Source organism: Candoia aspera, chromosome 18 (assembly GCF_035149785.1).
Source record: "Candoia aspera isolate rCanAsp1 chromosome 18, rCanAsp1.hap2, whole genome shotgun sequence".
Lineage (NCBI taxonomy): Eukaryota > Metazoa > Chordata > Lepidosauria > Squamata > Boidae > Candoia > Candoia aspera.
In genome coordinates, this window is record NC_086170.1 from 3,302,332 (window position 1) to 3,328,779 (window position 26,448).

The following is a 26,448-nucleotide window of genomic DNA, read 5'->3' on the forward strand; positions in this document are numbered from 1 at the left end:
CTGTCCCCGGGGCGGGCAAGCCGAGATCGAGCCCGCCCCTGCTCCCAGCACTCCATCGAGGCGCGTGCTGGCGCGCGAGCAGAGCTTGGCCCGTTCCCGGGGCCTTCCGTCCTTCGGGCCCCCGGCGCGGGCGTCTGTCTGAATCTGCTTAGCATTGGCAGCCCGGCCTTGGCAGCCAGCCGGAGGGTGGGGGGGGGGGGGGGTGGAAGCGACGCGGCGGCTTTGGGAATTTGGCCCCTTCGCAGGTGTCCCCACCGGGGCCACGGGGAGGCGGGGGAGGGAAGCCGAGGTTGTGGGAACTTGCTGTGAGAGCAGGCGAGCGTCGGGGCGAGCTCCTTCCAAGTTGCGCCGGAACGTTTGGCAGTTTTTAAGTTTCGCGGGGAGGGGGGCAGGAAAGCGGCGGTGGGGGGCGGCTCTGGGGAAAGCGAAAAGGCCCGAGGGGCTCAGGCGGGCGGGAGCGCCTCCTTGCTGACTCTCCGGGGCGATCTTTCTTGCCGGGAAAAGGAGCCGTGAACTTGGTCCAAATGCAGTGTTAAAAAAACGGAGGGCGGCAGCGCTGCCGGCCAGCAGGTCAAGCTCGGGGCGGGGGGAGGTTCTCCGGCCGGCGGCGGCGGCGGCGGGAGGGAGATCAATAACCCTTTGGCGACCGAGAACATGTCTGCGGCGGCGGCGGCGGCGGCGGCGCCCCCTCGCTGGCCGAAATGTCAAGCCCGCCGCCGGAGGGGCCGCTCTCCAGCCGCCGCGCCGAGCTCCTCCCGGGCGTATTAAGCTCCCGTCGCTGGCTGCGGGAGCCCGGCGCCCCGTGGCTGCTGCCGCCGCCGCCGCCTCTGCCTCTGCCGCCGCCGCCGCCTCCTCCACGCCAACCTCCTCCTCCGGCGGCGCCTGCAAGGTGTAGCTGCTGCTGCTGCCGCCGCCGCCGCCTCTGCGCTTGCTGGCGGCGGCTCCTTCCGAGCGCGCAAGCCGCCGCCGCCGCCGCCGCCGCCGCCTGGGAAGCAGAAGGGGAGGCCGCCGCCGCCGCCGCCAGCATGCCGGCCATCAAAAGGGAGCGCCCGGACCGCGAGGAGCTGGCGCTGGCCGCCTTCCACCAGCCCATGGAGGCGCTGCCGGAGTACTTGGTCCCCTTGGCGGCCGCGGCCGCCGCGGCCGCCATCCCGGTGGTGACCCCGCACCCGCCGGCGTACGAGCACCTCTTCGCCGCCGCCGTCGCCCAGCAGCAGCACCAGCAGCAGCAGCGCGCCTACTTGGAGTTCCACGCCGCGGCCGCCCCCCCGCCGCCCCTCCCCGAGGAGCTGGTGCTGGAGCGCTTCTCCTCCGCCTCCGCCGCCTCCGCCGCGCCGGACTTCCAGCCCTTCTTCGACCGCGGCGAGCCGTGCCTGGAGGTGGAGTGCGGCGACAACCGGGCGCTCCTCTACATTCGCAAACTCTGCCAGGGCAGCAAGGGGCCCTCCATCCGCTACCGGGGCGAGTGGCTGACCCCCAACGAATTCCAGTTCGTCAGCGGCCGCGAGACCGCCAAGGACTGGAAGAGGAGCATCCGGCACAAAGGTACCGCCGGCCGGCGCCAGCCCCAAACCTGGCGCGGGACGAGGACGCTGGGCAGGGCGGGCAGGCGAGGCTCGCCGCTCTCCCGCGGCTCTGGGCGGCAGGCGCTCTGCTCCTGGGCAGAGGCACTCTTGCCACTTGCCCGTGGATGGAGAGACCTGGGCGGAACGGGGCAGTTCTGTTTGGGACGGACTCGGGTGGCGACGGAGCCCTGGCGAAGGGGGCATTGGCTTTACTCTTCCGAGTGGGCGCGGGCACCCCCTCGGAGTCTTTGCCCCGCGGCTGCGGGAGCTAAAACAGACCCGGTTGGGTTGGCGGGGTGCTTGGCAGTAGGCGCGCGCCGTACCCGGGTGTCTTCGATTGCGTGCACCCTCGTTTTGGAGGAGGCGGGAGACGGGGATGCTCGGCTGCCCCCCCCGTTCCCCCCGCCCCGGTTTCGGACTAGGCGCGTGCACGCGGGGGACTGCTGGTGAGCGAAGCGACAGCCGGCGGGGGAAGCGGGAGCGCGTGTCGGAGTTCCCCGCGTGGTTGGAAAGTTGCGCAGAGGCGCGAGAGACTTCGGAGGTGCGTCCCCAGCTCGGGGCGGGCAGAGACGAGCTGCGGAGGGGGCGGGGGGAGGGGGGAGCCTTCCGCTCGTTCGCCGGGGGAGGGAGGCGGAGGCGGGAGCCGCGTTTTCACTTCCAACCCGACCGCCTGGCGCGGAGCGGAGCGCTCTCGTTGCTGCAAATGGAGCCGCGGCGACTGTCCAAGGCCGGAACGCTCCGAGACGGCGGCGGCGGCGGCTTTGGCGCCTGGAAGCGGGTGGGTGGAGGGGCTGCTCGGAGGACTGCGGGGCCCCGGCGGGAGGCGCCGGGCTCCGGAAATGTGCGCGCTGCGGGGGGCTCCCTTTGCGCCCCGGAGTTGGGCGCCGCTCGCAAAAGAGGCTCAGCAGCTGTTGTTTACGTCTAACCCGCTTGGCGAGCCTGCCTGGCGGCCTCCTGAAGATGCTCGGCTGCAGGGCGCGCTACTGCGCCCCCCCCCCCGCCGGGTTCCTTATGCCCGACTGCTGCTACCCGCCTCCGGTTCCGTGGCGGAGGCTGGCGGGGTGGGGTGGGGGCTTGTAGCTGGAGCCCCGCTGCAGGAAAGGGAGCTGCTGCGCCGCGCGGGGGTGGGAAGGGCCGCGCTCCTGCCCCGCTGCGGGTTGCGCCCGCTGGGGTAGCGAAGCCGCTTCGGCGGGCGTGGGGGTGGGAGGCGCAGCCCGGCGGCGCTGCCTCTGCTCGACCGATTTCTGTCGGGGCAGAAGCCGAGAGGGACCGAAAGGGGAAACCCCGCGGAGGCAGGTGGGCGGCGGGGCCGGGATCTCTCCCCGACGCGGCTGCGGCTTCCCTTTCCCCCTTTTCGACCGCGGAAGCAGCCGGGGGCGATGTGTGTTGGCTTGGGCACCCCATCGCTGGCCGGGACTTTGGTCTTTCTTCCGCTGGGAGTGTGTGTGCGTGTGTGAGTGAGTGTGTCCGTGCGCGCGCGGGCGGGGGCGTTGAATCGGAAGAGGCGGCTTTGACATATCATTAGCAGGATGCGCCGAACAGGGATGGGGGGAGACCGGCGAAAGGTCGTTTTCAGGCGGTGATTGACATCTCGCCTTGTTTATTGATTGCCTGGAGGAAGAGGGAGGGGGAAGAGAAAGCGCTGCTTCCCCCCCCCCCGCACCGCGGCCGGTCTTCGCTCTAATGAAGCGTCCGCCCGCTCCGCTGCAACCTCGTCTCTGCCTCGGGGGAGAGCTTGCTCGGCCCTTCTGTCCTCCGCAGCCGTCGCGGTTGGCTGGTCGGGGCGGGGGCGGGGGGGCAGCTCTTCTGAACTGCGCCTAGAATGAGGGGAGGGTGGGGGAAGGCAGCCTGGCCCCTCCCCCGCCCCCCATTAGTCACCTTTTCAGTCTGGCCAGCCTTTTTTTCCCCACCCTTAAGAGGATTAGTTAAGGGCTAATGAGGGGGGGGGCGCTTCCTTTTCATCATTTCCATGGGGAGAAAGTTCAATTAAAGAATGAGTTGGGGGCCTGCCTGTAGGACGTGAGGGGCTGCTTTGGGGAGGGGGGGAGAGGGGCTGATGTCTTTTGTGCAAAGCCTTTCCTCTCTTCCAAACCAACCTAAGCATTTTCTCCTTCTCTTCCCTTCTCTCCCCACCCCCCTTTTCTGCACCCAGGGAAAAGTTTGAAGACTCTTATGTCCAAAGGAATCTTACAGGTACATCCACCAATCTGTGATTGCCCTGGGTGTCGAATTTCGTCTCCAGTGGTAAGATGATCATGAAAAACCCGAGTGAACCCAGATTGTTTCTCTTGTCTTCGTGCAACACACTTGCTGCAGCTGTATTTTGTTCATCTGGGTCGAGGCTGTAATTTAAAACAAGCGGGTGGGAGTGGACAAGGAGCCAGCCCTACTGTCTTGGGGTCCCCAAGGCTCTCCTTTTGGGTCAGAGAGAGAGAGGGTGGCTTGGATTCCTCAGAAGGTCATCTCAGCTGCTTAGAAGAAGATGCTTTGTCTGTTTTTAGCATCTGTTCAGCCTTTATAATATAAAAACCATGCAACTGGAGGTTATAACAGGCCAGCCAGGCAGCTTTGTCTTGGAAACTACTGTTGGCTTTCTATTTTTCCTTTCGAGTTTTGCATGTTTTTGGAAACGGGCGCTATTCGTGTTTTCAGCGTGCTGAAAGTAGGACCCCACAAAATGCCAGTCTAGTTTTTGCTGGCCAACAATGTGCTTTTGGGAGGAAGGGTTGCACACAGACCTGATGCCGCTGGATGTTTACTGACGTCTCACAATTTCATCAGGATGTTGCGTTTTGGAGCGGGAGGGTGAAAGTGGATCCTGCAGTGAGGAGTAGATGTATGCTAGAGGCCGCGACAGCGAAAAATAGAGAAGTTGGGTTTGACTGGCAGGAGCTCAGGTGGCTGACATTGTGTACAGATGGTAGGAGTTGTATTTCCCTGTGTGGCTACTAAGTATTGGCCTGGCCACTTTATGAAGGGTGTATGGCGTAGCGAGTTTTGCAGTTCAGTTTAGCATGGCATCACAGGCTTTGCAATTAAAGTCAGATGCTGGTCTTCGTATCGTGTTGCGGGTGGGGTGGGGTGGGGAGAATTTTGGCATTTTGGAATATCCACATGGGAGGAGAATTGCTTGCGTACGTAACTTGTAAGGCTGGTGAAAAACAGATGTCTGGCGTTGGTTATTTTTAAAGCACATCTGGGAAGAGAAACAAGGAACAGATTTAAAAAATAGAAGCTGGCTCGGGGATGGATGAACTATGAAAGATCCGTCACAGATTTGTGTGTGTGTCTGTGTAAAGAACTGGTAATGACATTTGAACCAACTTCATTCTGGATTAAATTGTTGGCAGAGATGAGTAAAAAAACTTCCCGTTTCCTGATAGAAGAGACTGTATGTAGCTGACATCAAGGAAACTTGGAGGTAGTGAAAGGTAGATTTTTATGTTAGAAGGTGAATTCTCTACAGTTCCTGTGCTCAAAATAAATTCCTGGGCTGAATGTATTTTTAATTCCGAGTATTTATCTTTTGTGCCAAACTTCAGGATTCAAGTTAAGAAACCAAACTAATTGGTTGAATTCTACAAGCTTGCAATTTGTCCCCTGTGGTCAGAGTGGACGAATTTTTAGCCAGTGGCTGGAATCTTATGACACATGAAGCCAGGACATGGTTGAGGTTTTTTTGTGACTTTAAAATACGCTGTGACTCCAGCCTTGCAGATTGTAAGTTTATGACTTAGTCTAATGTGTGAACACAGCCAATGGTGTATTAATAAAACATGATGAAGTAGACAGGCTCACATGCTGTGTGAATATAACAAGGATCTTCAGTGGGCATTTTTCTGCTTTAGTTAGGTGGATCAGGACTGGCCAGCAAATATATACCATATATACTCCTGGATAAACGAGGAATTATAGGTGCCAATATGCACCCAAAAATCGGGTTTGGCTTATCCCTGGATGGGCTTATCCGCAAGTATATATGGTAATACTTTTTAAAAGTACCCATGTTTCTCTTATATACTTGCGGATAAGCCCATCCACGGGTAAGCAGATCCTCAAATTTTTAACCAAAATATGAAACATGTGGGTTGGCTTATTTGTGGGTGGTGCATTTTTCATGGTATTTTGGTTAAAAATTCAAGGGTCAGCTTACCATGAGTATATATGGTATAGAGGTCTCTAACTTTCTGTGGGTGGCTAATCGGTGATTTTTAAAACCTTGGTTCACCCATCATGCAGAGCCTAAATTTTAGGTGATGTCTGATGGAACCCAGCCAACATCTGTTGTCGCATGTTTTGGGCAAAGCTTGCACAAGAAGTGTAGCTGTTGTGTGACTTTTGGGTGGGTGGGGGCAAAATTGCAGATCACTTACATGGATTGAGACATGCACTGGTGCCTCATTAGCTGTTGTGTCTGTGAACATGCCTTGAAAATGAGAATTGGAAGCGATACCTCTGAAGTTGGAAGATCAAACAGACGATCTTAAGAGCTGTGCCATCTCTAATTAAAAAGTGAAATTTACAAGGGTTTGCTTGTCCTCTTTCCTCATAATGTTTGGACTTTTCGTTCCACCCAGCTCCCTAGGGAGAGAACTGGAAAGCTGTTTTTCATGTACATAATTATTTTAAATTATTAGTCAAGGATAGTTTGAAAGCAGCCACGCTATGCCCAAAGCCTGATCATTTGGATATTAAAGTAAGGCTAACTTTATGTGGCTTAGTGTAATATGTGCAGCCTGACTGCATTTCTATACAGTTTGGGCATGAACCACTCACTCCCAGTCCTTTATAATCAATGGCACTGAGGGACATTCAATTTTTCTACTTTCCTTGCACCTCTTTGAAAGTAATAACAAAAAGCCCTTTTCCTTTCCTATCAGACTAACCCAGCAGTCTATGAAGATCTCCCTATTAATCATCTTAGGCCTAAAAGAAAACCAAATCTATTAAAAGAAAACAAACTTCCATACCATTTCCTTACCTTGTCGCCTGGAGATGAATCTTAACTCGCCACAGGTGACTAGCTGAATGCATACTTTTAGGCTGGGCCACATTCTGTATAGTAGCATGTGTATACATGCAGCATCTCCAGCCCGCACCCAGAAGTGTGCATAGGAAGGGGTTTTCCCACAGATACTCCCCCCACCCCAGTTACAGTTTGAACACAGCTCTTCTGCCTATTGCTGGGTGTTGTTTACATTTTCGTTTTGGGTGACATTTTTCTGCTCTTTACTATTTTGAACCACTTGGGTGGTTCTGCAGCAGGCTTTTTCAAAAGGAAGGAAATGTTCAACCTCTAAAGTCTTCTTCCCGGAGCTTGCTTGCTCCTCAAGATATCTGCTTCCTGTATTTTTAAAAAGCTAGACTTTTAGGCAAGAGAACAATAGGTTTTTAGCTGCATTGATACAATCTCCAAGTCAAGGAAATACCCATGTTTTGGTGCACTTTGCCTGCTTTGCAGATCATCCCACTGAAAGGACTGTTCTTCAGACGGTAGGAAAAACAGGTGGAAGATAGGACGTGTTAGCATGTTTCTCTGCTGAATCTGGATCGCCATAATATCAAAGAGATGCTGGCATGACGTTTACATTGGGGGCTTCTGACTGTTTGTGGTCAAATGTTGCATCCCAGAGAGTGAGGCACACAGGGTCCAGAGCAAAATTTGATTGCATTTGAATGATTCATTACAGTGAATGTGGTTCTTCCACCCTGGGGCAGCAGTTATTCTTAAAAATAATACAAGTAATCTCTTACAGATTATGGATTTGTAGCCTCCCCAGGGCCGCAACTAGGGTCTCTGTCACCAGGGGAAAACGTGGATTCTGCACCCATTTTGGCGCCCCCCCAGCGTGGCACCTGGGGCACATGCCCCAGTTGACCCCCCCCCCCGTTGCGGCCCTGAGCCTCCCGTCTTGATCTCTTGTACAGAGGGGTGGAGAGAGATCCAGGGACATACCAGCTGTGTAATCTATTCTTTGCATCATTTCTGGCCTGCAAAATTAAGGGCACATTTTCTCTCTAGTTTGCAGACCAAAGTCTCACCGGTAGAGCACTGCTTGTTCATTGGTCTCACAGCAGCTTCTGAAAATGCAGTTGTGTGTTTAAAGCAAGCAAGCAAGATCTTTGGTGGGGGGAAGAGAGGCATTTTTCTTCCCCTTCTTTTTTTGGCCTTCAAGGACCATGGATGTGGCACTCCCCAACACTTCTACGTGCACGTGGGTTTAAAATACAACAGGCGTGTCAAGTCTATTCAAAGTTTTAGAACCTCCTTTACTTGTTGTTTCTTGGAAAAAGATCGGTGATGGTACCTTGGTGATCATGGGAGGCTATCAAAAATTAAGAAGTGGGTAAGAGTTACATACAATTGTCCATGCCTGCTTATGGCATCTCCTTCATAGCAGTGAAAAACTTAGGGGGTTGGTATTTGTATGTTTTTTACAGTTCTCTCACGGCCTGTCCCAATCTTGGTTTCTAATCTCCTTCTCTTAAAAATAAATCCACACAGATTGATTTATGTATATGTTTGTGCCAGCAGAGTTTATTCCTAAGAGCCACTCTGTTCTAGTATTATAGTCTATATATGGCAAAGGAACAAACTCTGAAACTTCCCCGATCTTTGCATGTTCATTATTGATTGCCAAACTTCACCTTTTTCATATACAATAAAGTAAAGAACAGAGATTTCTTTCTGCTGATGAGCCGATTCCTCGGATGTTTCCGTCTTGTCATAACGGTTCCCAAAATGAGATAATTTTACTGAAACATGGAAACATCATTAGGAAAACTCAAAAACCATCTTCTCCCCATTTGGAAGCAGAGATAAGTCTGTCCTTGTTACTCCGAGAACAGTAATTCGTCAGAGTTGTTAATGTTTAACCTGGTTTGTTGAGTGGACTAGATTTTGCTGGGTTCACACATGTTAAGCAATACGTCATGGCTTACAAACCACAGAGGCTGTAATTATGTTACTTAGGCAGGAGAGAGGTCCTATGCCCATTAAGATGTCATCTAACATCAGATGAGATGATCATTGGGGTGGTGATACCCTGGCACGTGTAGCATTGTTTTGATGTCACCTGGGTACCAATAGGACATCAGTGCTTAGCATCATCTTTATTCCAAAGTCATCTTGTTTACCCAACCGTAGAGGGTTTGCAATAGAGTAGGGCAGCTTGATAGAAACGGGTGTTGGATTCAGATGCACCCCTTTCTAAGTGGTGAATTCAGATTTGAGAGTTTCCTGAGCTCCAGGTGGTCCATCTCTCGCATTTTCAATATTTATTAGTAACATAAATAGATGAGGTTGAAAATCCATCAGGTTTGGGTGACCCGTCTTTCTGAAAAAAGCAAATCTCCAGTTTTTCTATTACAGGAAGTCCTTGCTTAACAACTACAATTGGGACCAGAATTTCGGTTGCTAAGCAGAGTGGTCATTAAGTGAATCTGACCTGATTTTATGATCTTTTTTGCGGAGGTTGTTCAGTGAATCAATGTGGGCGTTAAGCGAATCACGCAGTTCCCTATTGATTTTGTTTGCCGGAAGCCAGCCTGAGAAGGTCAAAAATGGTGATCACCTGACCATGGGATGCTGCAATGGTCATAAATGTGAATTGGTTGCCAGGCGCCCAAATCATGATCTTGTAACCGTGGGGATGCTGCAACAGTTGTAAGTATGAGGACCAGTTGTAAGTCATTTTTTTTCAGCACCCTTATAAATCTGAACCGTCACTAAACAAATGGTTAAGTGAGAACTACCTGTACATGCACCACTTGAAGCTTATCAGACAAAAACATGTCAATTACAGCAAAAACTGGGTAACATGCATAGTATCAGTCAGGATCTTCTACACAGGGTTCACATGATTGTTTATGTATTATTAATAGATGTTTATCCTCTACCTACCTAGCCATCAGATTTGAGTTTGATTTTCCTAGGTACCATATCAGGATCATAATGTGGTGTGGTGGCAAGAGAACTAACTCAGTCAAACTTATTTAGATTTCATATCCCCTCCCTTCCTCCCAAAATTCAGGATGCCTGAATAGCAATAGCAGCCCTGCGAGGTGGGTTCTGCTGAAAAGATGACCAGGGCAGAATCACACAGTGTGTTTCCAGGGTTGAAGTGGACTTAATCCTTCCCCAATTGTAGTTCAAATTCAGCCTAATCCTTTGTGTGTGGACAGCAGTCCGAAAACCTAGCAATCGGCTCTTGGCTTCCCCGTGCTGAAGATCTGGACAAGTTGCAGATCGTTTGACTTGTTTTATTTAGAGCTTGGATGCCCCGATGCATGTCGCTTTTGTTTAAACAGCCTCCACCCTAGCTGACAGCTGGAAAACAGCTCCTTTAAGATCTGCTGAAATGACAGCAGCGCCTGTGTTTGCACAGTGCCTTATTTGCCCGTGGATTGTTCATTTAACGGCTGTTCCAGGTCCACACAACATCCTGCACCATAAACTAACCACCAGGGTTAGCAGTGCCTCACAACCCAGCCAGCCACATTGTACATTACCACTGACAAGTTGTGCAAATCCCCTGGTAAGGGTTCTTGGCTGGCCCTGTGGTTTGCAAACCATGGTTGCTATTATTTGGGAGGCCATCCTGCAATTCACAGAGCAGGTGGGCCCAGTAGGAAAATCTCACGCGGGAAATCATGGCGGGGGGGTGGGCGGGCAAGGGAAGAGGCTTGTTAAATGGGAACTGCGGACAGCAGCTGTTCCCACAACCCCCAGATTTGTAATTGCATTGCCCGACGTGCTAGGCTCCGCCAAGTTTTGTCCCTGAGCGGCTCGTGCATCCCTCAGAGTCCCGGGCCAGCCCTTGTTGATTTAGTAACGGGGTCAGCGCGCCGTGTAAACAAGGCCCTTCTTGCGCGCGGCCGCGTCGGGCACGCGGGGCCAGCTGCAGCCAGGCGCTCGGGGCGCGTGGTGTCCTGCTCGCCCAGCGTGGAGCGGCAGCCGCAGTCTCCCCCCGGTGCCTCGTCCTCCTGCGGGACCCGGGGCTGCGGGCGCGCCTCCTGCTCCGCTCGCCGCTGCAGCCGCCCACCCACCCAGCGGCGGAGTCGCGGCGGGACCTGGCGACGGCAAGGCGAGGCCGCCGGGCGCGCGGGCCCCCGGGCTGAGTTTGCCAACTGGCGAGGAGAGGCCGCCCGGCCGGTTTGGCAGGCGAAGGAAGCGTGCCAGCGCGCCTGGGCAGGGCGGCGGGTTCACACGCCTGCGTGCCGCGAGGGGGAGGCAGGCGCGCGAGGCCGGCGGCGGGTCGGTCTCCGGCGCGCACGTGTGCGCCTTTACGCACGGAGGCGAGTGGCCGGGGGCTGGCGGCGGGCCGGCCGAAGAAGGCGAGTTAGAGGCTTCCTCTGCCGGGCTCCCCTTACCCAGGAGGAAAGCCACAATGAGTGAGTAGAGAGAAAGTTGGGGAGTTCAAAAGCGGAGCCGCGGCGGGTCCCTTCCCTTTCCAAAGGCAAATGCGCGGCAAGCCACGTTGGCCGTTCGCGGTGCAGGCCCCCAGCTGGCCAAACGCGTTGGCCGGCCGTGTTGGGGGTCCCGGCCCCCATAATTTAGGAGTCCAAGGGTAGCGCAGGCCTGGGTTTGGGGGTTAAGGAATAAACCACGGATTATTGGTGAGCTCTCAGGAGTGTGCTGCTTACTCCAGAAGGGTAGGAAAGCTTGGAGAAAAATAGGTTAGGCTGTTTATTTTCCAGGTAGGGGGAAAAAGATGCTTCTATGCTGTTTCAGTTCACTATCTGTTTATTATAAGTATTATTATTATTAAAATACCCCAAGTAATTACAGCAGACCTGTTGGATAAATCGAGGATTGTGCCGGGAATTAACTTGCTCTTGGGCTCCCCCTGTCTGCGACGTGGAGATAACCAAGCTGGCCTACCTTAACTGGCTGGTTGTAGGGATTTGGTGAGAGCAATAACTACAGACCACACCTGCATTTTTTCTTTTGCACTGATATGGGGTAGGCTGGGTTGTACACCATAATGTACTTGCTTGACCCAGTTATGTGAGTTTGCAATAGGCTGAATGTTAGGTTCATCTGATGGGTTAAACCGAAGTTAACAAAACTTTTATCTTTTTTCCCTGTCAAAACTTGGAGATAACCTAGGTTAGGGACACAAAGCAGTAAAGTGGTTTGCTTCCTTTTGGTTTTGCTCTGCTTCCAGCCCAGCCAGGGCACTTTGTGAACCGTGGGTGTGGCTCAGGACAACACATGAACCCAGCAATTGTGGTTTACACTGTCGTCTGAAAAGCCAGCGTGTAGTATCTCCTGGGAATCAGGGTGTTTTAAAAAATGGAGCCAATTTTTCCTTGTTCTTTAATGTTTGATGGGTCCTGGTTGCACTGTTGCCAGCTGAAAACAGCTGAGATTTGGGTCATGCTAAAATAAAGTCTAGGGCTGGGAAGGGGAAAAAAAAGGAGAAAAAAAATAAATTAATACATGGGAAGGGCGGAAGGAGGCGTCGTCTTGTTAGCGGTGTGTCAAGGGCAGTGTAAGGGTGAGCGCCGATAAGTAATTTTGCTGTCAAAATTATTTAGGGATGTCATTAAAACTGCTCAGGGCTGTCTCCAGCGCTCCAGGGCATGAACGACGGTTTTTAATTGGTGACAGCCGCTTTTGGAGGACGTGTGTGTGTGTGTGTGTGTGTGTGTGTGTGTGTAGCAGCATGGAAGGTTGGCTGTGCTCAAAACCCTGGTGTTCTCAGTCTAGAATTCCCCAGTGGCCAGGCCTGGGGTGTCCATCTGTGCCACCATTTGTTGCAAAAAGTGTTGTGTGCATGCAGTGTTTCCTTTTCTTTTTGCAAAATATTTTTGGGGTTCTGTGGCCTAATTCTGCAGACCGTAAGCTGGGGTTGCTGCTCTAGGCAGATTGTATCCTTGTATCTCCCAACTTGGTAAGCACTACCTACCCAACAGATGTCAGAGCTGTTTTTTTTTTGACAGAAATGCTATTTTTTCCCCCTCACTGGCCATTTCTCATTCAGTCATCCAGTGCTAACGGTTACCCATCATGTGTGAATTGGTTGGCATGTATTTTGAGAGGGTCCTGATGACCACCTTCGACTCCTTCCGATTGGTGTGTGTGTGTTGTTCTGGGCCAACCTTAGAATCAAAATTGAGCAATAATTAGTTCGATTTTAGGTTCTCTTAGCATCCTAATCCTCAGGATTCCAAATGAAGACCTGCTTTAAATGAGAATACTGTATAGGACTCTGGTTGGTTGGGGTTTTCCCAAAATCAGGGCAGGATAGAAAGGGCCTCTTTTATTAGATTGCAAGTTGAGGAGGGGTGTGAAAAAGAGCTTGGCTCCATGTTCTCAGTCTGGTTCTGCAGTTTTTCTTGATTCGTTTTGCACATGGGGGGAAGAAGAGGACACCCCTTGAGCAAAATAACTCAGTCAGTGGTAATGCAATTTGCGCAAATTGCGGGATGAACTGGCAGTAGAAATTCGTGAACCCTAGGAAACTTTGTAATTGTCTCCTAGTATTAGGGGCCACCCATTCTAACACATCTGTGACTTTAGTGGGATCCATCTCGATGCCCTTTTCAGATACCCTATACCCCAAATAACCCAGTTGGTTCTTATGGGATTCACACTTAGACAGTTTAGCATAGAACTTAGCATCCCTCAATTTTTCCCTTAACAGTCCAGCTGTCCTAACAGTGAGTATCACACTGAGACGAGGAGTAGTTCTCTAGTGTTTATTACTGCTACATAAACAGAATCCTAACAAACTGAATAAGCGTGGAAAAAACCCAGACATATAAACCGCAAAAGCTAAGGCGGGCCTGATCTGTATCTCTTTGAATGGCTGCTTAATTCCTCAGTACTACGCATGCGTTTTCCACCCTGGATGGGAGCCCCTTCCTGCTCGCCATCAGTACTCATGACACCAGCATTCCACTCCTGGCTGGCTGGCAGGACCTTGGATTTCTTCTCACTCCCAACAACTCCCCCCCAGCCCCCAATCTGGAGCTTGAGATTTGTTGCTTCAGTGGCATCCTGAAACCCCAGCACCAGCTCCCCTCAGGACCAGCTCCCCCGAGCAGGGGAGATGGGCGGTAATAAAAACATGACAAATAAATAAATAAAATAAATAAAAAATCTCTTTCCGATGATGTGTCAGCTAGACCCTCCGTATTTTAATTATCTGGATAGATTTATTTAAAAGCATGCTTAGTGAACAAATGATTATATACTCCTGTCCAAATGAGCACCGTTTTCTTTTTATGGTTCTATCTGGCACTTCCAAATGTTCCCCCCACCCGCTTATTTCCAGCCTAATTTTGTGACTCTGAAGTTCCATAACTGTTGTTACTTTTACCAACCAGCTGTCTTTGCATGCATCTGCTGAACTTGGATTAAATTTACTCGGCTTCCTTCCTTGAGGTGGGTAGAGGACACGAGGCTCAGAAGGCTGAACTTCAACGCTAGAGAACTTCCAATGGGATTTGGGGTGCCTTGTTCCTGTTTGGGTATCTTCCAACTTGATGTTGAGGTTACGGAACAATCATTATTTCAGCTGACTGTCTCTGGGCTTTTGAAGGAGACAAATGGGGAGACCCCCCCCCATTTTGGCAAGTAGAAAGTGAAACCGTGCAATGCAATTCTAGGAACTTTTTTAAAAGAAGAAAACCTAGTAGGGTTTAAGGACGTGCTCTTTCTGATGATACCTCTGTAGCTTCTTGATGCTGTTGTGGTTCTGCAGATGTTTATCAGCCTTTTGGGAGAATGTCTGTTGCTGCTTAAATCTTAACTGCAGCTTTATTGTTGTTTTGCTAACCTCTGCATTGGTTCCTTTCATTTTGCTTCTCTTTTAAGTTCCTTGAAATATGCATTACAGGTCGTCCTCGCTTAATGACCACAATTGAGACTGGAATTTCGGTTGTTAAGCAAAGAGGTCATTAAGCAAATTGACCTGATTTTACGGCCTTTTGGGGGGCGGTGGTTAAGTGAGTCACCACGGGTATTAAGCGAGCCGCATAGTCATTAAGCGAATCACACGGTTCCCCATTGATTCTGCTTGCCAGAAGCCAGCCAGGAAGATCAAAATTGGTGATCATGTGACCATGGGATGCTGCAGCAGTTATAAATGCGAACTGGTTGCCAAGCGCCCAAATCATAATTGCATGACTGCAGGGATGCTGCAACGGTCGTAAGTGTGAGAACTGGTTGTAAGTCAGTTTTTTCAGCAGCGTTGTAAGTCTGAACTGTCACTAAACAAATGGTTGTTAAATGAGGACTACCTGTAGTTACAATGTTGGATTTGAATCAAGGAGACCTAAGATAAGACTTCTCTCAGCCATGAAAGCTCATTCGCTATGCTTAAACCCAGAAAATTTAGTTGCTGTGCAGGCACTTCCAAATAAACCGTATTTTATTTAAATCATGCTTGGTAAAGGCAAGGGATAGATTTTCACAGTATGCTGCACCCAAATACGATTTTTACACCTTTCAGCCTAGCATGTTGTGTGAACTCATTCAATCTACTCCTGTGCACAAGGTTGTTTTGGGGGCTGGGGAAATGAAGGAAGTGCTGTGTGTGTAAGAAGACTCCTGGAAGAAAAGTGTGATATAAACTTTAGAATGAATTAAATTGTACTAATTTTCTTGGTTTTAACTGATGCTTGGGCATCTTTGTGGGTGACCGCCTCTGACCCATTGTGCCTGTTCCTGCTTAATGGGTTTTGCAAAAGGATTTATATATCGTTTGTTTTACGAACTTTATAAGCTGCTCCAATTGACTCTGAGCGGTGTACAGTTCCCATCTTTGTTATGGAGATTAAAACCAACAAATAACATAGAAACTATGAGCAACAATAATAAGCAATATCAATAAAAAATTCATCGGTGACGGATTGCATCTTACAACGATAGAAAGGAACATGCGGGTGAATGAAATCTCAAATTAAGCCACCTCTCTTAACGCTTTGTAACAGCCCTGAAGAAAAGTAGTTCAGATATTTGTAACATTCATTTTTGAGCGTAAGGCGTTGCGAAAGAGGAGTTGATATTTCTTAAAGCATCAGAGGCTAACGTTGTGCTGCCTTGTGGTGTCAAAAACCACTAGAATTGGGCAGAGCAAAATGGTGTGGAAGCATTGCACTGAAAAGGGAAGAGGGAATTCCCTGCCTTTGATTTGCTAACCACAGACGTAGTTTAGCAAATCAGCCACTGGATGTAGTTTCCAGAAGGATGATTTTGGTGTGTGTGATTAAGTGTAAGAGGACAATATAGATTCCCAGAATGCCCCAATCAGCATGGCTGTTCCTGAGAATTCTGGGAGTTGAAGTCCATACCTCTGGATGGGGCCCCAGTTGAAATCCTAAACCTGGATTTAACAACACTATCCCATGTCAACTATATTTTGGCTTAACCTGATAGATTCACATCATCTACTGAAGCAAAGTTTGAGGTCTCAGAAAATCGCAAGTCATCAACAGAACATTTGGGCTTAGTTTTGTGTGTTGCCTGAACCCAGTGCAGATACAGATATTTGTGCATGTGTGTGTTTGGTAAAAACTGAGTTTTACTCTTCCTAATACGATGTTAATGCAATTCCTTCCTCACTGAGCCATGGCTGATTTCAGCTTTGGGGTATAAACCTGTACCCGTGACATATTTAGCATTTCTGCCTGACTTTGCACATGATTTCCTTTTTTTTTTTAATGCAAAATCTGGATATGTACATGGAAGGGAGATACTCTGGATCTGTGGAGATGACTCTTTGGTGTGTTGCTAAGGCAACAGGCGTCAGGAGCAATGGTGATGGAATGAGATTAGGAAGAATTAAATAACCCTGAAATGCGCCACAAATTCAAAACAGAGCCTTGATTAACCAAGTGAAGATCCCATTCCACACTGATTTTCTCCCCATTGCCTTTCTGCTGGAAATTGGGGGGATGCGCCCACAGTTCTCACGGACATGGCTGGTTTGCAAAGAGATGCTCGCCTGCTTGCCTGTGGCGAGCTTGGATGAGTCTCAGGCGATGCGGATGGGAGGCTGTTAAGGAACGCCGGGCTAGCCGAGATCATGAGCGTCCCCAGCAGTAAGTGATTTGAACACATGGTTTTCCTGTTGCATGCCTTGAACATTGCTAAAATAGTCCTCCAACGTTGCACCTGACCTGCAAGACGGTGCCCGTTTGCAGTTTGTGGGAAGGTGGATGAAAGGATGAACTTCTCCATCCATGGTCAAAAAACCATCTTGGAAGAGGTGGCTTGACCTGAAGTGTTTTTCTAAATGAGCTACTCTCTGGGCTCAGCGTTTGAAGAGGAGGGAGGAGAATGAGATGCTCTTAAAGCCATTTCAGAAGTTTGCTTGGCCCCAGTGGGACAAGTCGAGCCCCAAGCCCACCCACCACTGCAGCCAGGCCCCCTTCTTTCATTTTTTTGGCAGTCAGCTGGAACAAGAGAGCTTTTGAGGTTCTCTTAAATATTCCGCTTCATCTCGTCTCTTGCTTTCTTCCTTGGCTTGGCGATTTCTTGACAGCATGCCATGAAAATTGGGTTGGGGGGACATCGCATGAAATCACAACCGCCTGGGGAGGGGAGGAGTTGATTTCGGAATATTTGAAGGGAGTTTTCGGGTGAAGTAGGGAGTTTTGTAAGAGTCTGAGAGCAAAAAAAAAAAAAAAGTTTACTTGCACTCAGCTAATTTTCTAACCCTAGAGCTTTGCCTCTTGATCAAGGTTTTGGGAATTTCTTTCTTTTTAATTAACAGGTTCCAAAAATTCAGAACCCCCTGGATTAGCAAGCTTGCATATATAATCTTTTGTGTTCGGAGAAAGAGGGCAAAGAGAAGGAATGGTTAAACTCTCATACCAAGTTAAGCTGAACTGAGCGCCCTATAAGATGGATTTTATGATTTTGCTTTTGCACTTGGTAAGAATGTGGTGAAACTTAGCCTCTGCTTCTGAGTGCCATTTTATTATTCCTCTTTATGTGGATAATTATATCTCCTTCTGACTATTTAAAGATGGGCAAGTCTGTTTGCAAACTGATGTAGAATTTTCCTCTCCCGGTGCGTCTCTGCTTAAGTCCACTTAGCGTGCAAAAAAAAAAAAATTATTTGTAATCTGTTACCTTTGTCAGATGCACAGGTTGGGGTGGAAGTCTGTTAAAATATGCATGATGTAAAATCAGTTGATGTGAAACAGTGGAAACAAGCAGATGCATTATACAAGCTGCTTGGGTCCTTAATAACTTTTACTGTTGGGGAGCTGGTGAGGTGGTTGGGTTATCTTCAAACTCTCATTTATGGTTTCGTATTTTATGCGAATGCAAGAACTGGGTTATTTCATCACCTCAGAGGTGATGTGTACAAGCAGACTTTCTCTTGTTGGCCTGTGATTCAGGGTGGTGAAATAGATTGTCAAAATGGGGGGGATCCTGGTTCAAATACCCATCTGGCCGTAAAGGCTGTTGGGTGTCCACCAACCAGGTTGTTGTGGCTGTAGATTTGCAGCTGAGCAACAAATGCTACCCACCTCCTTACACGGAGAGCAGAATAAAAATCCTAATATTTAGACCTGATGTGAATGGTGGTGTTTAGAATCTTTCTATAGGTAGTCCTCATTTAGCAACGACAATCAGGACCTGCAGCTTGGTTGTTAAGCAAAGTGGTCACTAAGTGAAACTGCGCCTGTGCTTACAATCTTACTTCAGGTTTGCTTTACAGACCTGCAAAGGTCATAAATGCAAGGATTGGTGGTAAAGTTACTTTTTCATCACTGTCATAACTGCGAATGGTTGCTGTATAAGGCAGTCGCTAAACAAGGACTATCTATATTGAAGTAGGTAAAAATTCAGGTTTCACCTGCCTGAATCTGGCTGCAGGGCATTTCAATGGACCAACGTTCAGGTTTTATCTTCCCCTTCCCTTGCTCAGCCTCCGAATAAAGGGCCCTTTGTGGATTTGCTCGGAGCTAATGTCTTTTCCACACCTGCGTGCTATTTGAACCCGGATCCTTGCCTGAATGTGCTCCCCTCCCCTCGCTGTTCCTGTTTGGCCCCTGCATGCTTCAATTATTTAAATGACTTTGGGCCTTCCCTTGCGTTTGTTGAATGGTGTTGGAAAAATGTCAGCAGTTATTCAAACCCCCCACCCCAAACGGTCAGTGCGAAGCTGCTTTTCCTTCCAAAAAGAGTGCAAATTTCCTGGCTTGTCCACTTTGTTGCAAAAAACAGCGCTTGGGGGGCTTGCAAAATGCCCTATTCTCCCAGAAATGGACATGTTCCTTGGGTCTGCCATATGGGGTGTCACACCTTCCCACAAGGGTGTGAAGCTGCTTCCCCTTGGAATTGTCATTCATCACAGTTTGTTAGGAAGTGCACGGTTGACTGGGCCTGGTTTGGACACCCTTTCGGGAGAATAAGCTGTCTTTCCAACTTAGTGTTTGTACTCTTGTTCCATTTTATTGTGGGGGTATCCCCTGAATTGGGGAAGGGGCTGTCTTTGATCTGTGGCACAGAGCTATTTTCATGCTTATCTATCTAAGTCGGGGTCTTTCCATGGATTTTAGGAAGCTCTCTTAAAATTATTGCGGGGTTATTTTGCTCTTTGTCTGCCACTGTTGTGAGCATCCTCACCATTATTGTCTGGCATATTACAGGTAGTCCTCGTTTAGTGACCACAATGGAGACCGGCAACTTGGTTGTTAAGCGAAGTAGTTGCTACATGAATCCGCGACTCTGCTTACGATCTGACTTCAGCTTTCCTTTGCTTTATAGACCTGCAAAAGTCGTAAATGTGAGGATTGGTTGCGGAGTTATTTTTTCATCACTGTCCTAACTAAATGAGGACTACCTGTAATGGGATTGCTGCTCACTTTGCATCTCTGTCATGTTTATTTTCTGACACTTTTTTGTTTCACAGTAAGTTTGCCACAGAACTGTATGCTGCTTAGGGCACAAAGTTGCCGGATGGTAATTTTGATAAAAGCAGAGGTGGCGTGTCCTGCAGCCATGAACGTTAACATTTAGAAATTAGTTTTGCTTCAAGTGCACAGCTGTTCTGCACCAGCTGTGGAAGAAAAAGGGAGCTTTCTTACTTAAAACAGGTGGATAAAGAGGGAATAGTTTGGTTTACCCAGGGCCTCCAGATCAAGTTACTACACCAGCCAGATAGTTGGGTTGGGGGCAAATAAATAAATAATGAAGGAAAGATGGGATGCAGGGGCAGTGGCTGGACCCTCTCAAGGTTACGTAAGTAAGGAATGCACCCTTTCTGCCACTACTGGAAAGAGTGTGCAATGCACAACTGCACCATGGGCCACAGACAAGGGCATGGCGTGCGATCGTCATGACCCTTGAAACCAAACGGCCAGCTTTCTGGACAGCTTGTAGTTTAGGCTCCTATGACCTTGCAACTTTCAAAGGGAGCTAAGAGCGAAATAGGAAAAGAGAGGTGTTGGTGCTTTTTGCTTTTTTTAAACACTTTTTTGGGGGTTGTCCTTGGCTATGCTCTGGAAAAACAGAAAGAGTTTGGTTATGGAAGTGTATGGCGTGTATGTGAACTATTTAAGCATCTAAGCTGGATAAACATGAAAAACAGGAGCCTCAGTGTTGTCCTTCGGTAGCCCATGGGTTTAGATCGATGCATGTGTGAATTCTGTTGCCATCTCAAGACTATATTGACTTGTTGGTTAGATTGATGTCCCTCCTTTCTTCCAAAACTCAGCCCTGCCACCTTCACTTTTTCCCTGCTGTGGACTCGAACCCAGGTCCACCATTGCTTCACACTGCATGGCAACCCTTTAAGGAACATTAGTTTGGTGGAAATTTGTGATTTGGGCATCTGCAGGGATTCGAATCCCGATTTCCTTCTTCTTAAGCCAATGTTGACATTGAGCTGTGGTTTCCATAGCTGGTGCTATGCCCTCCAATTCTTGGAAGTATTGTTCTCCAACGCCAATAAAAGAGGAGGCAATGTGCTTAATTAATGTTGGAAGTTTTTCCTTAGGTTGACCTTCTACCGCAGTCTGTGTTGTAATAGCCCAGTCGGCCCCCTCTGTTAAATCCACACGGCCCAATCTTCACAGTCACAACTGGCCCAAAGTCCTAAGGTTGATGGCTGTCTTTTTTTATAACAGAGGAACCAGGTTAAATCCAGTCCCACCCACCTCTCTTCCTCTTTTTATGCTGGCCAGAAATGGGGCAGAAAGAAACCACCAATTGGAGACAAGGGTGGGATTGTGGCCGTCCTCTGAAAAGCTTGTCAGTAAACTCAGTTTCAGTTCTTAATTTCAGTGCAAAGCATTTCCTCTCCCAAGTGAAGATGTGCAGTGGATTTTCTATTTGCCAGGAACATTTTTTTTTTAAAGGAAGCATCTTCTGCTATCCATCCTGTACTCAGTCAAACCTTTCGGTGTGATTTTGCTCAATCTTGTCCACTCTGAGTCCAGGTTTTTAGTTTGCAGTCTTCTTGTCCTGTATTGAAACCCCCCTGAGATAACAATTTGACATTGTCACAAAGCGTGTGTGCCTTAAAGTGTGTACATTGCACACTAATTTGTATATAACGCACAAAGGGCCCATTAGGAAAATGGTCATTTCCCATTCTTCTTCAAAGCTCTGTCTTGCACAGTGTGCAAATTGGAATTGGCTAGTGGCAAGGTTAGTGGTCTTTAAGGAGGACTTTCACGTGTTCTCAGAAGAGGATAAGCCTGTGAGTTTTGGCTGTAAGTAGAAAAAGAGACACTGTTGAATGTTGGTCAGTTCTGGGAGCTGACAGGTAATTATAGGACGACCGTTGGTATATGATCCATATGATCTCAGCATTTCAAGCGTGTCCTTCTTTTGGATTGATTGCAGACACGCGGCGAATTGGAGCACATTTATTCTTCCTTCCTTTCAAACCTAGCTTGTACCACCATGCTCCACCCGGATTCACCCTACATTGCTTTTGTTCTGAGAACCAATTCCTACGCAGCATGAATGAATCTGGGGGGGAGCCTGGGGGGCTTGGCCAGGTGGGACTTAATCTCCTCCCCTGTTAAACACTGGAGAATGAATTTAGACGAGGAAGGTGTCTCAACTCTCAGGGCATGGATGCAGGTGCTAAAATTGGGTGCCAGATTTCTGACTTGGTTCATTCATTCAGGAAGGACACAACTCTCCGGACGATGATGGTGGTGGTGGTGGTGGTGATTTCACAGGGCTTTGTCCTTCCAGTCTCAGAAGGCCCATTTTTTGATAGAGAATTCTGTTCACTGCCTTTGAGAGCCAAGTGGAATAAAATACCTACCCGCCGTTAAAGATAGAATTTTTTGCAGGCTCCACAGTTTTAACTGGATTGCTGAGGCTTGCCTGTTTATAAAAATCCAGCAGAAGAGCCCACGTGGTACGCTGGTTCCCTTTTGAGTTGGCTTGTATGGCTCCGTTTTATCTTTCCAACAGCACAAACCGAAATTTATTTATTTATTTACTTAATTTTTATCCCGCCTTTATTACTTTCATAAATAACTCAAGGCGGCGAATATACCTAATACTAATGTTTTGGTTTATGGCTTAGGGTGTCCTTGGGTGACCCTCGCCAGCCCTGTTAACCAGCAAACAAGCCAGCATTTAGTACAACGTGGGCATCCGATTCCTGGCTTTTCCCCAATGCTAGTGTTTTCAGAAAACAGCAACATTAGTAAATAAATATGCATACGATATTAAAGTTTTGGAGCTTTGTGGATCTCCCAGCCTTTGTTCTCCTTCCCGGTTTCTCCAGTAAATTCTGCCTCTTCTCTACCCTGTCCAGCTTCGCTGGAGTTTGTGCAAAAGTGTGAGGGTCCAGACGCTGCTAAGCTGTCCTAAATATGGATCTGGCTTCCTGCACCTGTTAAAACCCTTGAGCAAAAGGGCAGGGCTGTTCCAATCTCCATCTTTGGTTTAGAAGTTGAGACTTGCCTGCTTCCCCAAGGATCCTCTTTGCAAATTGCTTGGAGGGCTGAAATGTTGACAGCTGTGTTGACCGTAGAGGCCAATCCTGGTGGGTTAAAGACCCCGATGACTGCGTAGTTGGATCAGGGTTAACCTTGGTTTAGTTTTTGGATGGTTTGTGTGAATGCAGTTTGTAAGGTTAGCTGATGGTTCAGGCGGACTGCGCAGACTCAGGAACTGGTTGCTGAGGGTTGTGTGAATTTGCAGCTGTTAAGGCCTAGTGAGGTTTCCCATTTCCTAATTCTCATTTGGGGTAAGAGCTCTCTTTTGGTGGATTGTAGACCTCCCTTTCTTCTTGGGAGAAGCTTGGAAAGGCACCCTGAAAGCTTTTGAAGCTTTCTCCTTTGCAATTCAGCACGGGATACCGTGAGAAATGAAATTGGCTGTGGAATTAAGGAACTTGGAAGGGATGTTCTAATTTTGCCTTGGCTTAGCCGCAGCTGCCGTCCTCTGCTTTTTCATACAGTGCAGGGACAGACTGATCTTTTCACCCGGTATCTGCCATCAGCGGAAGCCTCGGAGCTGTGATGGAACAGGGCGCAATTGTTGGCTGCAACGGTCTTGCCTTGGCAAAACGCAAAATTGAATTGTGCAACTGTTCTGGCCTGTATTGTGCAGAAAAGGAGAGAGCCAAAAAACCCCGCAAAAAACACAACAACAGCACTATAAGAAAGGAATAAAGGAAGTTTCCTTCTGAAAGGCACCTCGGCCTTTCAAGCCATGCTGTAAGCCTTGTGTCAAGGGCGTTTGATGCTTCTGCTCTGTATGGTCAGGGGCAGGAGGAGGAGGATCTGGTACGAACACAGAGAAGGCCCAGGGATTCTCTTTTTCCATGCTCTACTTTCCAACTCAGCAGCTCCGTTTATTTTTGTGATGACCAAACTGGAGAATGGAAGCCAGCATCCATCTCAGGTTACAGGTAGTCATCGCTTAACGGCCGTTCGTTTAGCAACCATCCAGAGTTATGACGGCGCTGAAAAACCCCCAGCTTATGACTGTTTCTCGCATTTACGATGGTTGCAGCGTCCTCACGGTCACGTGATCGCCATTTTCGATCTTCCCAGCTGGCTTCCGATAAGCAAAATCAATAGAGAACTGCGTGATTTGCTCAATGATCACATGGTTCTCTTAATGACCATGTGATTTGCTTAATGACTGCTGCAAAAAAGGTGGTAAAATCGGGCCCGGATTCGCTTAATGACCACATTGCTTAGTGACCTAAGTTCTGATCCCAATTGTGGTTGTTATGCACACACTTATGGTGAGTGAATTCTCTTTCAATCCAGTTGGGGTAGGCAAACCTGAATGCATGGCTTTGCCTGTTGTGTGAATGCATCCAATGCAATTGGTTCAATAAACCATGGGGGAACTACTGTTAAACCAACAGCGGCTTTTGGCAGTGTGGAAAATTAGCCTGAGTGATCTTCCAGAAGGTTCGGGCTGAGCATGGATTTGAATTCAAGTTTGCTGGGTTATAATTTTACTACTTTCCCTCACTCATTTTGGTGTTTCTTTGTTCAAAGGAGAAAAATGTGTGTGCAATTGAAGTGTCTTTCTGGGATGTAGGCAAGAGATATATTCTGCTTGGAGAGCGTTTTGCAAAACCACGTATGTGCTCCAGATGGGAAAACTTTCATGGGAACTCAGCTGTGGAATGGGGAATTCCCCCCACCCCCAGGACTTTGATCCTTCCGACTCCTCCCAGATTTACAGGGGTTGAGTTTCTGCTGTTAATTTGAAGGTGGGGAGTGAATTCAAGACTGTTTCTCGTTTTTCTACTAACTGATTTTCTCAACCTTTAGAAATTAAGCATCTTGCTGTGATCAAAGACACTGAGAATTTCAAACGTGCGATTGCAGGTAGGTCTCGCTTAACGACCACAACGGAGACTGGAATTTTGGTTGGTAAGCGAAGCGGTCATTAAGCGAATCTGACCTGATTTTACAAACTTTTTAGTGGTGGTGGTTAAGCGAAAAACTGCAGGCTTTGAATGAACCATGCACTTCCCCAGTGATTTTGCTTGCCAGAAGCCAGCCGAGAAGGTCAAAAATGGCGATCACGTGACCACAGGATGCTGTGGTGGTCATAAACGTGAACCAAGTGCCCAAATTGTGATCATGTGACTGGGGGGACACTGTGATGGCCGTAAGTGTGAGGACCAGTTGTAAGTTGGTTTTTTCAGCACTGTTGTAAGTCCGAACCATCACTGAATGAATGGTTGTTAAGTGAGGACTACCTGTATTATTTAACGGACATTCTTCCTCCTGTTCCTGGATGCTTGGTGCTGAAGATGCAAAAAATCACAATCCCTTTCTTGCTCAGAAAGTTTGACTTCTTAGAGACTAACAGAATACAAGGGAACATGTTAACAGTCTGAGTGTCCTTGTGCTCAGAAGCTATTCCAAAGATGTCAGCACCAGCTTTTATTAATGAAGATGCTTTTTGCTTTTGGTCCAATTCTGGGCAGCCTCTCCATTGCTGTTCTTATTCCAAAATAATCAAGATGGGGAATTTCTCTGAAAGTTTGGGGTAGCACGAAAATATGGCAGGGTCGCACAGCACAGTCAAACGATTAAGCAGTGTTGGTTTCCGCTTGCACGGAGAGATGTATGGAGTAGGGAGTTTGCTTAACCTGGTAATGGTCTGTCCTTGACACATACAGAAAATAAAATTCTCCACTTGGGCGGTCAACCAAGTGGTTCTGCGGATGCTGTTCATAAAGCAGAACCCCTGAAATCATTGGGATGTGCTGCTAAGACAGCGGGTGGAAATCGTCTGCTGATTCTTAAATTTTGCAGTCTGAATGAGCTTAATCAGTGGACCAGGCTAGCATATCTTATTTTGCGCAATTGAACTTGGGCACCCATGAGAAGCCACAAAACACTTCTTTTCAGCCAGCTTTCAAAAACAGCCACTCTAACCATAAAGCTTGGGCGCCTAATTTTGGGAGAAAAGTCCTGAGAATTGAATTGGTTGCTTAAAATCAACCCTTGTTGTTACAGCCCAGGCTGGGGGAACTAACCTTCTGCTTTTATGAATGTTCTGTGTTGGGAAGAAATATTTCTTAACTGAATGCTTTGCTGCTGTTTTTGTTAATAGAGGCACCAACTTCCGAATACAGTTTCCTGTTCTGCAGAAAGAGCTGTCCATGGCTGAGGTGCAGCTTTCTGAAAATGTTGATTTCCTCTTAAGCAGCTATGCGGCTGCAGAGTTTGGTGACTTTGAAAATAGATTTTCAAACAACGGTTCCCAAATTTGGCCACCTCGGCATTCCCCCACCCCCCACCCCCAATCCTGGCAAACTGAGATCCTTTAGATTAATGCTATGCATATGAAATGGTTAGTTTTATGCATATAGTTCAGCTGTTGTTAGAAGTGTCTGCCTGTGGACAGCTGCTAGAGAGCTTTCTCTCCAAAGAACTTTTCCAGAATAGGCCTTCCAGTGGATAAATCCTAAAGATGTGGAATATTCAGTTTCTGCTTGAAGTAATGACAGGTTTCAAGAGCTACCCCTGGTTGGTTCCATTACAGAAGGGTGTTCTCATGTGCTTATAGGTGTTATGTCATCCTTTGCTCAAGTAATGAGTGACATATTTAATGCCTGGAGGAAAGAGTCCAGGCTAACTTGGTAGACTTGTCTGAATGGGAGGACAGGGATGCCAAGAATGTAAACAAGCAGCGTCTTTAACCGGGAGCAGGAAGGCTGCAGAATTGGCGCAGATGGCTAAACTGATAGCACAGATAAGGGAAAATAACTGTAACTGAATTTGTTTCTATCTGGAAGCCGCTGTTGGACTATTTGCTTGTAACGCAAAAAAATGAAGTTTTGATTTTGGGTTTTGATGATTAAAAACCGTAAAAAATTACAGTGTGTCTTCTATTCTAAGGAGGCTGTGCTGTCAGATAGCATGAATGGTCTGAGATTGACTGGGTATCTATTCTGCACTG

The 26,448-nt window shown here is 48.4% G+C and overlaps 1 protein-coding gene across 2 annotated transcripts in view; it reads left to right on the forward strand.

Annotated features, from left to right (window-relative positions):
• The first annotated feature begins 518 nt into the window (after positions 1-518).
• Positions 519-26,448, forward strand: part of SAMD11 (sterile alpha motif domain containing 11) — a 93,367-nt gene continuing 67,437 nt past the window's right edge. Inside the window, exons 1-2 of one of the 2 annotated variants that reach the window (XM_063317441.1) lie at positions 519-1,545; positions 3,718-3,809. In XM_063317441.1, the coding sequence (XP_063173511.1) occupies positions 702-1,545; positions 3,718-3,809 (936 nt within the window). In that variant the 5' untranslated portion in view covers positions 519-701. The remainder of the gene's footprint in view (positions 1,546-3,717; positions 3,810-26,448) is intronic. The other variant, XM_063317442.1, reaches the window with a different exon arrangement.